Source organism: Gallinula chloropus, assembly GCF_964237585.1.
Source record: "Gallinula chloropus genome assembly, chromosome: 3".
Lineage (NCBI taxonomy): Eukaryota > Metazoa > Chordata > Aves > Gruiformes > Rallidae > Gallinula > Gallinula chloropus.
Window position 1 is genome coordinate 94,351,289 of NC_140087.1, and position 15,384 is coordinate 94,366,672.

General features: G+C 36.5%; 1 protein-coding gene across 1 annotated transcript in view; it reads left to right on the forward strand.

Moving 5' to 3' along the window:
- EYS (eyes shut homolog) overlaps positions 1–15,384 on the forward strand; it is a gene marked incomplete at both ends in the record, with an annotated part of 784,773 nt that overhangs the window by 209,179 nt on the left and 560,210 nt on the right. The window contains one exon of the mRNA XM_084261159.1: positions 4,111–4,215. Within this exon, the coding sequence (XP_084117285.1) occupies positions 4,111–4,215 (105 nt within the window). The remainder of the gene's footprint in view (positions 1–4,110; positions 4,216–15,384) is intronic.

A 15,384-nucleotide genomic window follows, 5' to 3' on the forward strand; every position in this document is an offset into this window, starting at 1 on the left:
AGCTGGCCTGGGGTGGGCTATTGCTGTCACAGAAATACATCTGGCTCTCAGACTTGCCTCAATGTTTTCCCAGGAAAGAGACATAGAAGGCTACAAGGATGAGTGAATTTATTTTGGAAGTCTTCTAACAACCCGTAGATTGCTGGTTGTCTGCTCTACATTAGGTCTGTATACCAGAAGGCAGTTAATGTTGCCCATTAACCACCTTGTACTGAACCTAATTACTTAGTTTTGATTAAAGCACACAATGAATTCAAAAGTGTTCAGTCCTGATTTGAATGCATGATTTGAAGCCAGAATTTCACTGGCTTTTTTTTTTTTTTTTTTTTTGAGTAGTAATCACCATCACATTTAGAAGTTTATATTAAATATTTTATTTAAATTTTTGTCTTCAACTTTGAGCTATCGCTTCTCACTACCTTTTCTACACAAAATGAAAAAGCCTCTTGCTACCTAAGTATTTTCTTTTTGTAAAGACACTTACATACTGTAATCAAGTCACTTCTTGTTTTTGTTTGTTCTAAATGTAACAGATGGAGCTCTTTAAGCCTTTGCCGACAGCATGCTTTCTTCAGTTGTTGAATAAATTGTGTAGCTTTTCCAGCATCCTTCCCACTTATTTTTAAATATGGAACATTGTAGTCAATGTTTTATGCAGAGGTATTTTACACATCAATATTCCTTCTTGGTTTTTTAAATACTTCTGAGATTTTTTTTCTCTTTTTTTTCCCTCTTGCAGCACTGCAATAGGATAGGACTCAAATGCTGCAGTCTTCAGCAGTCCTTTTCAGATCATTTTGTTGCTTCCTCACACACGTTTCAGCCACAGTTCAGTAGCTATAACCTACATATCTTTTTCTTTGCTTGTATCTGGCAGTTGCAAGTGACCAGAAACGACCTGCAATACATAGAAAAACGTACTGTTTAACTAAACAGAAGTTATCACGAGACTACATTTAGTGCATATGCTTGTTCTGCTGTAGAAGGGAGAAAGGAAGCGAGAGTGGAAATGGAGAGTCTGTTTAAAAGTCAGCATTGAAATAATAGAGTAAAGGCTCTTCACATTCACCTCCAGAAGAAAGAGGCTCAGGAAAGTATGAAAAGGCTCATTTGTCTCAGTATGATTTTCTCATGAGAAATACCTGAGGGGCAAATGCAGGTTGAGTGTGCCAAAAGCTGCACTGCTCTCTTTGTAAGAGCAGGACTTTCCATCCATTCCTCTGTAATTTTAATCACGTACATTTACAGTATGCATGAAGAATGTCTTTGCCTGTTAGTGTTAATATTTTTATCCTCTGCTTCTCTTGCCTCCTCCATGCCTGCACTCACTTCTGTCTTGTCTGACAAACACAGAAACGTGTTATGGTACAGAGACAGAGTGGGGACACAGACTTGGATAGAAGCACTGGGTTCAAAAGTGGGAGCTCTGTTATCACACACGAAGTAACTGAAGACCTTTAATCTTCTGCAAGGCAAAGCAAATTCTCAGACAATACAAGTCACTACACAAACATAACAGCCCTTGGACCTTCTTCCATGTTACAAACTGTGTAAGCGCCTTGTAAATTATATCATCATAACACCAGAACAAAACACTAAAGATCAACTATTTCATCCTCATCCCACCAGAAAGCATAGACTACATCATTTCTCAACTATATTTGTCTTACCTTAAAGAAGACCAACACCATTCTTTATTTTCCTCAGGCAATCTTTCCAGTGTGTTATTATACTAACCATTAGAAGGAGTTCCTTATCATCTAATCTGACTTTCAAGGCAGTTTAAATGCATTGCTTCATACCCTGTCTGCCATGAACATGGAGAAGTAAAGATGTTTGCAAAAGCCTTATCTTATTTTATGACTGACATTACATTTCTATTCAAATCTTCCTTATTTAGGCTTTACAACCCCATTCATTGTTTCTTTTAATCCTAAGAAGTCATGCTTTTGAGTTCTTTGTTATTCCTGTCATGATCATCTGGACTGTCTTTATTTGGTCCATATTTTTCTTGAATGCAGCTCGCTCCACAGTGCAAAGCACTGTAAATGCAGCTTCACTCCAGCTAGGTGAGAATGGAAGGTTTGCTTTATGCTTCTAAATCACCATGTTCATTTTTATATATCCTAGCACATGATTCAATTTGAAATAAAATTCTGCATTTTGTTCCTATTATGTTTTGCTGTGTTACAATAACATCCATTTGTTCTGATTGGATAACACTTGTTATTTCAAACTCTTTCTCCAACTCATCAACACTTATAATCCTGTCCTCCAATTTACCCTCCTGTGTTACCATCAATACGCTTACCCTGCTGTCCACGATCAAGACTGTTGTTGAAAAATTGGAGTCGATTTACATGTCTGGTAGACCTCTTTCAAAATATCTGCAATTAATTAATCCATTTTTGTAGTAAAATCACTGGTAAGTAATGTATGAAGATGGCTTTCAAACAATTTTTAATTAACATCTAGTCCAACTATTAGTATTTTACAAGAGAGAGCACCGGAAACATCAGTGAAATCAAAGGGTATTGTATACGCTACTTATTTTTTTTAATCCACAAGGCCTGTAACTCTAGTCTAGCATGGAACTGGTTTGCTCATTTATTAGAAATTATTTTGTATTTATAGGTTCTTATACTTATCCATTTAGCAGCTTTTTTCTCCACATTTCCTCCAGGAACTGAAATTACATAAATGGATCTATAATTTCACAGCTCTGTCTTTTATTCCTTTTTAAAGGCTGACTTGATTGACTCCTCAGGTACTTTACCTGTCTTGCCCAAGTTCACAAAACTGCTGAGTTTTTAATCAGCCAGAACCCATGGGTGAGGTTCATCAAAACAGCCTGAGCACCTAGCTTATCTGACAGTTCTCCAGCCTGCCTTCTCTAGTCAACACTGAAGTTTTGCCCTTTAACCATAGGTATCAATTATGATAACGATCTGCTTGCTGCTGACATTTTTACTGACAGTTGAAGCAAAAGAATCTTTGAATGATTTGACATGTGGACCACTGTCAGTAGCCATACCTTTCCTTCATCTTTAATGCTGAAGTACTTAAATCATGATTATATTTTTTTTTACACAGACCATCCCATGATAGCTACAACTTATTCCATGCTTATGCTGGTCTAATGTCATGCCTAAATATTTATGCTGTTGTTCTTAGGCTGCCCTTCGTAACCCAGTCTATTTTATGCTAGTTGGGCATTTTCATCATGTGGAAAACAGGAAGTGCCACGTTGGTCTCCTAATGCCCAATATCCTTCTCCCATGAAAAAAAAAATTATAGTTTGGGTTTGGAACTTAAAGAAAGCAACTGCTTTCTTAATTACCTATTTAATTTAGTTCAGAGTCTCATCAGGTTTCACATACCAAATTTTCCTGAATTACTTTGTTATATTGTTCACGTCACTCTCACTCCATTCCTATGCATCTTAATTGCTCTCACCCAAGTTCTTTACATTCCTTTCTTCATATTCAGTGACTACTTTTCCCTTTCATAGAAAACCAAATCCCAGTGTTTGCAAAGTATTTTTTAAAATTATATGAAAAGTAACCATTCAACCAACAGACACATACAAGATATATTGTGTTCTCCTATATGCTTTTTTGGGATTGGATTTGAATTGATTTAAATGGGCTGTAATTATAATCTCTTAAAGAACAGAAAAATGAATAAACAGTTAAATGAATTTGCAGTTTTCTGTTGAGACTTGAAAAATGGCTTCATTCAACTAAACATGGAAGTAACCTTGAGAAATATTTTTATTATTGTTACCAAAGTTATTAATTATCTAAAACAATTTTTAAAATGTGGCATATAATTCTAGCAATTATGGTGTTGAGACATAGTGGTAGAATGCACAAAGAATGTACTTGTAAATGTAGCTCATACTTATTCCTTTAAAATATTTAATTTGTTAACTATCAGCTGTGATATATGAATATCTCTAGATTTAAAGCCGTCAAGCAGAAATAAAATAGTGTTCCCAACCTGGAAAAGCTAAATGATGCAGTTGTCACTTGCACTATGAAGTAGATTTTCTGCTTTCCCAAACTAGCATGATTTATAGTTTTAATGTTTAATTTTCTTTTCTGTCAGACAAAAACTGTTCCACGAATATTGATGAATGTTCCTTCAATCCTTGCAAAAATGGAGGCCACTGCCATGATCTGATTGGTGATTTTTACTGTAGCTGTTTGCCAGGTAAGAAGTCAGGTGATATTTAGGTAAGAAATGTTGTGTAGTGTTGAAGAAAGAAATACAGTTTTTAATAAGCACACAACTAAGTAATCATTTATTTTCCTTGAAAAATAGAGAAGGACCAAGCAGGTATCCTTTAAGTGTAATGTACAATCATTAGTGGCCAGTGGCAGCACAATTTCTCTACAGAACATGACTTGAGTAGCAGAAGTTCTGCCCTGCAAAACCATAAAGGCTCTGAGAAATCAACCAACACTGTCAGTGATATTCACTCCAAGATCTTTAAGGAATTCTGAATTTCTAAACTTTTGGCAAAATGCAGTTATCTTCCTTTTATGTCAAATTATTCTGTTTCCATATTTTCTACCAGCAAAAATTATCTTTTCCATAACATAGCAAAAAAATGGGGAGAATTTATACAGTAGATGTCATAAGGGTTACTTGCAGTGATGGAAGAAGCCATTAATATCTAGAGTTGTCAATAACATTAGATGAACTTTTTTGTCTTCATATGCAATATGTAGATTTTAATTGAATATACACTATCTTACAGACAGATGAACTTACATGCTTACATATGACTTTTTCTCTATAGAGCTAAATCAGTCTTACAGGACAGCTTAGATACCAACTAATTTGAACATGTGATACTTCCATAGTATGACTAAATATAGGGGTTTTTTTTCCTCTGCTTGCTTTACTGTGAGTCAGCTAGCCATCACCTGATTGGAAAGTAGCAATAAAACATGAAATGACAGAAATTTTTCAGTTACAGTTTGTTCATACTCTTACAACCTTTATATTGTACCTAACTTTGTATCATCATGTAAAGTTTGGAATATAATGGAAAAAGGATCAGGCATATATCTGGACAGAAGCATTTACTTATAGTAGATAAGAAGCAGAAGCAGTTACAATTATTATGTCCTTAGGAGAATTATATATGTTTTTATGCAAGACATTTAAAAACGTATACTATCTGTTTCAAGCCTAATGTATAAATACCTGAAAACTTACTGAAGTGTGAAACTTAAAAATAACACCAACCACTAGCCACTAGATCACAGTGTATGTGCATAAAACATACAGGTATTAGTATGTAGAGAGTGTGTTTAATATACACACTTAATTTTAAGACCCGAGAGTCTTCCAATAGACTTTTAAGATGCAGAATACCCAAGTTACAACTTTTGCATTATTATTTTTAGTTACTGTGGCTAATTTGTTAAGACTGGATTCTTATACATTGACGTGATAGGTTAGTTTTAAATTGCAGCCCATGACTATTTTATTAGTCTTTCCACTGCGGATAAACCAACTGTCACACCTCATTTCATCAAAGAGAGTTGTGCAACCATAAACACAACAATGAGTATGAAAACGTCTGCCCACTTTACAGGGCTGAAAAAGTGAGATCATGTGTATGAAGTAATTATTAAAACACTGTAAGAAGTATGTATATGAATTCTCAGACTGCACACATTTTTCATTAATGTTTTTGAGCCCTTGTTAGATACAGTATTTGTGAAAAATTCATGCATCTACAAAAAACAGGATGAAAATTAATTATTTAGATAGTATTTAATCTAGGAAGTTGAGATGTTGGATTTGAAAGAAGAAAGCCAAGAGGCTTATTAATAAGACAAATGATATAATAATTATGTACCATGAGGACTATGAGCACACCTAACACAGACACACCAGTTACTATAACAGTTTCTAGGCTTCTCTACCAAACTGCAGAAAATATCTTCTGTGATCTTCCTTTTTGAGCAACTCTTCTGGCATACTAATACATTAGGCAGGGAAGAGCTTCTAGAAGGCTTTACTTGTTAGCTGTTTCCTTTTAAGAAGTGCCTGTACACACCATCTTCACCTGATTGTTAATCAGTGCTGAGCAACTACCCAGCTGAAGCTTGTGGAGCAGTCCAGTAGATAGAAACACAGTTCCTGGAAGACAGAAAATAGAGGTCTGACATTTGTTGCAAAGTGGTCCTTGAAACTATGCAATGATGGTAGCAGCGTGCTATGGGATAGTCTTCTATCCTATCCTATTCTCCTTCTTCTAGAAGGACAACTTTCTCCTAGGAGGACAACCTTCTCAAACACAGTCATGGTCCATTCCATTGTGCAGGAGGTTGAGCACATCTGACAGAAGGATGAAGAAAACATGGTCCTGTTGCTGAATTATGTACATGCAGTGACAAAGGGTGTGGAAAACAGAGAGGTTATTAATGGATCCCCGCTTATGTTTACTGAAAAGTTCACCCTCAGATGACTCCCAGATTGCTCTACCTAAGGCAGAATCTGTGGGAGTGCAGCATTATACTTGTCTTAATTAGGAAAGACTCAAGCAAATTAGGCATATGTAAGTATGTGGGAACTGATGAGATGTATCCACAGGTGGTGAGAGAGCTGGCTAGCATCGTTGTGAGACTGCTGTTTATTATCTTTGAACAGTCATAGTGATTAGGGGAGGTTTCTGATGACTGGAGAAAGGCAAAAGCAACTCCATCTTCAATAGCAGCATTCAGATAGCTACAGGCAGGTCAGTCTAATGCCAGTCCCTGGGAAGATTACAGAACAAATGCTCCTGGTAGCTGTGTGCAAGTACATGAAGATGCCTGGAAACAGTCACCATGGATTTAATGAGGGTGAACCATGCCTAAACTGTCTGGTAGCCTTCTATCATGAAAACAGCCAGCTGTCTGGATAAGTTGAGAGCATTGGATGCAATTGACTTTGAAAGGCTTTTGATATAACCTCCCTGAGTAATGCTTTCAGAAAGGCAACAGAAGTGATCAATGGAATAGAGGAGCTGCCTTATAAAAAAGCAAGGACCCTTTAAGTTTGTAGAAGAAAAGCAGGAGGGAGAGAGGCCTGTTCACAAGAAGCCACTTGAAGAACCTCACAGGATTTTGGACCAAAGCACATAAAAGAGCATTTAATGGATGGCATTAGATTTCTTTATTTGTAACCATAGATTGTGATGTAACCAGAGAATTTATTTAGAAGGTTTAGTTAGGGGTTAGAGAAATTCACAACCAAAAAGGCTTCAAGCAAACACTAAAAGATCCTCTGACTTCTTTAATACACCTGAATGCCTGGAGGTTTCAAAGGCAAGAGACTGATGAAAGTGGCTAAGCTAATATGCTCTCCTCAAATAGCTTCTCTTTTTTCTTCTTTCAGACAGTTCTAGGCTAGATGCACCATTGCACTGACCACACAGGGTGTTTCTTAGGTTCTTACAGGACATTGGTGTGCTCTTGTCTTTTAAAAAAATATTACATCTACCACACAGCCCATTTCCCATCCCTGTTCATGCCACTGTGATGTGTTATTCTTCCTACACCCAACTGAATACATAAATATTTCTTTTTGTCAGTGGGATTAGTGGATGATTAGCATGATTGCTAAAGTAGACTGATTTTGAAGCAGAAAATCCTGTCAGTTGAGATGCTTGGATTGATGGATTCAATTTTTGTTCAACTTAATACACTGAATCAAAGGAGCAATACTTCTGATTAAGAGTAAACTCACAGACAGAAAAATTGTAAATCAAATTCTTCCTTTTCGGGAGGTTTGCTGTTATTAAAGTTTACTGTACCATGAAATAAGACTGTACTTTCTTTCAAACCTTTCTGGCAACCCTTATTATGAAGCTTACACAGGAAAGTTTTCACTCAAGGAAGAGACCTAAGGAAATGCGTTGCACGCTGTGTCTCAAAAAAAAAGTGAATCATCAAGATTACAGATGAGAAATGTTTAGAAAATATTTCAGTCCTTCACGCTGCTGCTGAATAATCCCTCAACATAGGATTTGTAATGATATTTTTTTGCTTTGATTTCAAAGTTGCTTGATAAGAAAGTCTAGCACTTTTCACATGAAACTGTTGCTCAGTTTACCAAGAAGATTACCTGCTGCATAGTTTAAAATTCCTATTATTGATTCCTTGCTCCAAGTTGCAATTCACTTACACTATTTGGAAGTCTCTAACATCCTATTTTATACTGTGATAACATTCTTTCTAAACAAGTCCATCTACTCAGCTGTAGAAAAGCTGTTCAGCAGTCTACCACTACAGAAGCTGCTTGGAGTATTTATATACCAAGCAAGTTCAGAACTGCTTGAAGGCAGTTGTTGGACTCAATGTTTTAGGGGAATAGAGGTTAACATGACATTAGCTTGTTTGCAAAGTCTTTATCAGTGGAAAGATATAATGAGATATCCAGGGAGAGGGCTGAACCCACTGATGGTCAGAGCTTTTAGAGAAGCAGCCGTTATGCAGATGGTTCCCCAGGAACTGCTGCATACCTGACTCCTGCAACAGTGGTACCTGGAAGCACTGAGTAGCAGGGAACATCATTAGGGGTCCTTCCCAGGAGTTTCTCTTTACATTTATGGCTGATGCATACATCAGATACCATTCTTTGCTTTTTTAGTCTACAGGAAAGGGTGTCATTTAGTTTTGCTTTCTAAGATGTATTGTCCTGGGTTCAGGTAGGATAGAGTTAGTTTTCTTCCTAGCAGCTGGTGTAGTGCTGTGTTTGGGAGTTAGGATGAGAGCAGTGCTGCTAACACATGGACGACTTTAGTTGTTGCCAAGCAGCCAGGGAGTTTTTAGTTTTTCATGTCACGCTGCTAACAAGAAGGCAGGTGGTACCCACGAAGCTGTGAGGGGACACAGCTGGGACAGGGGATCCAAACTGGCCAAAGGAGCTATTCCATACCATGATGTCATGCTCAGCGTAAAGGGGGGCTGGTGGGGGAGGGGTGCACGGCTCCAGGACAACTGGTTTAGGGACATCTCTGAGCTGTACAGCCTGAGTTGTGCAGTTTGGTGAAAAACTGCATTCTGTATCACCAGTTTTATGTGTTTTGCTATAAAGTCCTGCTATTGTTATTTCTCCCTCTCTGCTGTCCCAGTAAACTATCCTTATCCCAACATACCAGGTTTGCCTTTGGTTTTCTTTTTCCCTCCCCTTCTTCCCTCCACCAACCCTCCCCACCCTCTCAGAAAGAGTCCTCATGGAACTCATACATTACTATAGGAGGGCAGTCACTAGCATTTTGTGTATCAGCACAAACATCACACAAAATTAAGTATGGTAATACAACAGAAGAATGCTGATCAGCCTCAGAGAATGACAGAAGGAAGAAGATAACAAAGCAGTGTTGCTAAGACAGGGATTTTTAACTAATGCTGAGCAGTGCTTGCACAGCGTCGGGGCCATCTCCTTTTCTTTTTCTACCCCCACCAGCAAGGAGGCTGGGACTGCACAAGAAGTTGGGAGGGGACAGAGCCAGGACAGCTGACCCCAGCTGACCAAAAGGATATCCCACACCACAGGGCATCATGCTGAGCAATAAAACTAGAAGTTTTTCCAAAATAGCAATTGCTCAGAGACTGGGTGGGCATCAGTCTGCTGGCAAGAGAGCTGTAGAGAGCCACTGCCTTTGTATCACTTGGGTTTTTTGTGGGGTTTTGTTGTCACTGACCTGCTTTTATCATGACACAACAGTTTCCTCACTGTTGGTCTTCCATATCTCTCCTCCATCCCACTGCGGGAAAGTAAATAAGCAACTGGGTTATGGCTTACATGACTGCTGGAGTCAACCAAGCCCACTCTGTTGGTACCACAGGAGTGGTACAAAAGAGCTAGATATTCTTGATGGATGTATTAATTACAGTTAGATTTCTGATCTGTAACATAAAAGTGGTAACCCACAACAAATCTAAATTAACCTCTAAGCTCGATGATGATGTCTTCATCTCTTCTGACTCTCATGTGTAGCTATAGATATGCACACTGATTTACATGTGTTTCTGTGCACATACTCTTCATACATGCTTTCAGAATATTTTCTTATCCAAGTGGATTATACTGATATATATTATACTGGCTAAATAACTCTATTGTTCGTAAACTTAATGGAGGACACACTTCAATAAGCGATACACTTCTTCAAAGACAGTTCTAGGACCTGAGTAACAGATTGTACATTTGCTAGTGACATCTAGATAGGCACAACAAACTTTTTTTATTATTGCAGGCTGTACTTTTCTTTTTTAAGAACACAGATAAATTTACATAAATTAATTCTGCTAAACACATCAGTTTTTCATATTAATATATTTAGTTCTGTCAGTTGTAGGCAATTGCAGTGACATTGCTGCTTGTGGCTTACAAAATGAAGATTTATAAATGTCAGGGCAGCAGAAAGAAAATAACAGTTTGTTTTATCTTCTCAATGTCAGAAGAATTGTAAGAAATTTGTAGTGCAACATTATTCTGCTTTTAAGCTATAGAGAGAAATGGCAGTTAAAATAATAATGTATGGCATATGTAATATATGTATATCAATTTTTGCAATATACAGTCCTTATTTCATTATTTTCACTAGAACAAGATGACAGTGCAGTGAAGTTCTGAGTTTCCACACTCGTAACTGTCATACTTTTGGTTTGTGTTGCCGTACATGTTTTAGGTTGTAAGACAAACCTTAATATACAGATTCCGTGTAAAGGCAAATCTTCAATGAAACATTTATGGGGATAATCACAGTAGATCATTCCTACTGTTGTCATGCAATTGCACAGACACTGTGTATGATACGATGTAATACACAGTTGTATATTCTATAATACAATAGCAACTGTACCTTCTCTTTGTTTATCTTGCTCCCAGAAGCACAGTGAGATTTTAATTTTTAAACCTAATCTTTACTACCTGTTAAAAAGTGGACATAAATGCACAAGAGCAAAAAACCCTGCAATTTCTAATTTATTTGAGATTTCATTGTATTATTCTTACACAAATAAGTATTTAGAGAACTTTTCTACTCAAAGACTGGAATATGTGTAATTTTTGTGAATTAAAAAGAGGTGAAACAAGATAGGATGATTAAGAACATTTCTTGAAAGAGAGATACCTTTTAACTACAGACAGTTTTTACAAAATACAAGAAATAAATGGTGAAGGAAGAAGAAAATTCACGTGATGGCATTGAACTGCATATGATTCATTATGCACCAGCACATACTAGGCAGCATAAAGAACTTTGCAACCAAGTGTAGTAAAAGGAAAAATATGTAATCCAAAATATTGTGATGAGAATAGGAAACAAGGAACTATGGAATGGCAAATGAGAAGAATATCATACTTTGTAAAATTAATTGAAAAGTCTCTTACAAGGGTTTGATGTTAAGGGAAGCTGTGATAAAGAAAAAAATGTAAACATGATTAAGAGAGAACATGGCAAATTTTTCACTGCTGCAAAAGGATCCAGATCTACTAGGTATTTGCATTTACTAAGATACTTTCTCTTTTATAATTCCAATTTTCTTCCTGAGTTCCTCTCTTTATCAGTATAGTGCTTCATGCCCATGGTAAGTGAAATTTTCTTGCAATAGAACAAGAAAATATTGCTGTCTTCCTCTCTTCCCCCTCCCCCCAAATATGTGCTGTTATTTATGAGCCTAAAAATATAGAAAAAAAATTTCTATTGATTAACAGCTCACACATAACAGCAATTCAGTCCTCCAACCCTAACAGATGACTTGAAAATTTGACATTTTTCTAATAGAAACAACACCATTTATTTCAAACTGGATAATAAGACAGAGTTGCTATTAACAAAAGGAGACACAAAACAGTGATGTCTTGAGAAATACTCTAATAACCTATTACAAATCTCCTAGGTGAAGAAATATTTCTATGACAGCCTTTAGAGTCTATTCAGTTCTAAACCTACTGTAACAGCAGTAAAAGAATGGGATGGCATCATCCGCTCTCTCGATATTAAACACTTATTTTAAAGACCTGTTAGAACCATCATAGTTGTATTTCACAATTCACCAAAGCTATACCCCTCTATAAAGGATTTAACTCTCCAAGTTTTCATTTGCTGCTTGTTATATTTGGTGTCTCCACCTTTTTACTGACCAACACATTAATAAAATATGGTACAATATTTAAGCACATAAACAAACACACAAACAGTCCTATAGTTTATTATTACTCAGGAAAACAAACAAATCAAATCCAGAAAGCCACTTAATTCCCTTTTGCACCTGAGAATCCTTGTTTTGTTTGTATTCAAACAAACACTGACCACTCTGTAGTGCTTCTGGTAAAAAGAAAAAGGAGAACTGCTATTGTTTCATTATTTCTTCTATTGTTGTTTTTACATTATTCTGCAGTTGTAAAACAGCATTATGTCTTGTTCAACGCATCACACCACAAAATTATAAGATAGTTTGACACATTTGAAGGCAGCAAACACAGAATAAGAACTTGTTTTGTGGCTTCTTAGTGTAAATAATAGAGAATATAAAGTTGCCTACTGTGGTACAGTAATCAAACTTCTGCTGTAATAGCTATAAGTCTTGCGGTGTATTTCTGAGAGATGTATAGAGTATGTCGCTGTTCTTTCTTAATCCTCTTTTTCTAGGTCTAATCCATCTTTTAGTGGAACTGACAAAAATGTTCCTACAGTATTGGAAGATATATTTGGCTGTTGAGGTCCTTTTCCTAGGTTTGAGAGGGGTTTTTTTGAGAGAAAAACACCGCTCAGCAGTAGTTCTGTTACATCTTCTCATTAAACTGCATGGCTTAATGTCCAGCTTGTCCATAGCAGTAGAAAAGGTCATTTAAGTCAGGCTGCTAAGAGAGAAGTGATGTATTTGTTAGCCCTCACTGACAGGAAGAGATACTGGACATGGGAGAATGAAGAGAAAAAAAGTGACAGAAAGTTTGGAGATCTTACAGAGAAATTTGAAGATCTCTAGCAGTGGAGTTAACAAAGACACTGCTTTAATTATCTAGAATTTTCTAGATAATTAACTTCTGCTGTTTTGCTCCAATTCAAGAAAAGATAAAGTATCCTTAAAAAAGTAATATGTGAGGAGCTGATATTTGGGTAATCCTTTAAAAGAGAGAAAGTGTCAATCTGTTTCCTGACAAAGTAAGTTGTTGACATACAATGCCAAGAAGTTTTAAACATCCTTTCTGCTAGACCTTAAGCAAAAACAATCAAATACATCAAGCTGTCTAAAAGGAAGATCTTCAACCAAAAAACAAAACAAAAAACAAAAACCAAACTAGAAAATGCATCCTTTAAAGTCTGTTTGGCCACTACTTCGGCTTTGGTATTTATGAAATGATTCAGAGAAATTTCAGAGCTGTTGGTTTGTGGATAGGTCAAATAACAGAAAGGTAGAAAAGAGCAGAGGTGAACTATAGAACTGTCAGGTCTAACGAATTCTTGAAGAAATACTCAAGAAAAAGTAAAGATGCATTATTTATAAGCATCTCATAGCAACAAAAAGATGACAATCAGTCACTAGGTAACATGGATCTCTCAAGAGCAAAATGTGTGAAACCATTACAATTTCTGTTCTTGGGTGGTAATAAACATTCTGGATAAGGAAGAAGTAGGTGGTAATATCTTGAGAACACATCAGCATTCTTATAAGGAAATCAAGGGAACACTGTTTCAGTGAAACTACCACAAAAAACCAAGTAACTCACTGGGAAAAAAAGAAAACCAAACAAAAAACCCCCAAAAAAGCCCCCAACAAACCCCAAGCCAGTAAACGATATTGATTCAGTGTGAAAAAGTATTTTACTGGAATGGTTTTGCATACCGCTGATATTATGAATGTTCTTCACTTGCTCAGTTCGTCTCACTAGGGACCGTATTGCTTGTCAGTGAGGCTGTGCCCTGCCTGCCTTGCAATAATATTCCCTATATTAATAATAAAAGTTGATTAAAATTATTAAACTGAACCTAGCTGAACCCAGTACTTTAAACTATGGTGTTAAGATGTAGACCTGCCACACAGGGGCAACATATGACATGACTGGAATAGGTGTCTTGCCAACCACTACCCATCTCCCAAAGCCTATTAATATTTATTGCTCTAAAAGGATTTGTGCCTCTGCATAGAGCTGTAGGTATTCAGATTTTGATCATGAAACAGAGGAAATAAAAGTCATTATTATCCATAATGCCATAGTTCATTGCTGAATGAAGTTTATATCAGAAAAGTGCTGGGGTTCAGTAAATGATTAGAACAGCTTGTTAGAGAACCCAGTGTAACCTGACAATTTTTTTTAATTTGTAAATATGCCGGAAAACTTACATTCAGGTACACTGAGTTCATACTAACCTGTAATATCATCGTGATTCCAGAATGGACTGCATTCACAAAGCAGAAATAGCAATACCCTTTAAGTCTCCTGTGTAGGAGCACAACTGAAGCATGGGTAGGTTAAAAAAAAATACCTCAAGGATTTAGCAGTTCCTACAAATGTATCAGTGAAGAGAAATTACTGCTCCCGTGCCCTAGCACGGAAGCGACTAGTACAGTAATTGCTTAGCAAAAGTCTAGAAGAGGGTCAGAAAGGAGGTGTGCATTTAGGCTTCTAGCTCTGTAAGGTCTACCGTCCACTGAACTCCCTGACACAGAACTGCTCTTAGAGCAAATCCATCCTGGTGAAAAGATTTTATCGGTAGATGAAATCTCTTTTTGTTGCCTGTGAGAGGCATAGCAGCTTGCCATCATTGTCATATTAGTATTTACAGTAAACAACCAAATATGACTGAGTCAGAACTTCAAAAATATTTTAAAGTGTACATGTATTTGCTGATAACAAAGTGAGTGGTAGCAGAAGGTATGTTGACTGCTATTTAAGGTTCCTCTCCAAACTAAATTGAGCTTAAATGTTGTATATAGGTTTTTGCTGAAAAATATTTTTTCAGTCTTCCTGCCAGAACGTCCTAATATAAAATTCAAAGTCAGTTGTAGTGATGACTTTTCAGCTGCCAGTAGAGCTTTTTTGAGGAATATCCAATAAAATGTTATTTCATCAGAAAATGCTGACATGATGGTATAAAACCTTCCTTTTGGCCTAGGAGCTTTATTTTTTCATTACTACTTAGTTGAGAAAACTTTGCAGAAGAATTAAAACTGTTGAGACACTTCTCTTTAAACCTACACAAAAGAAAACTGTAAGTCTGTTAAATTAGCTTGTCTTAGAATATTTATCTATTTCAGGAACAGCATATGTAGGTAAAAAACTGATAGTCAAATGCCCCGAACACTCACAACAGCACATTCTTACACCAAGTTTTAACTTTCTTTCAGATAATGTGTATATAAACAC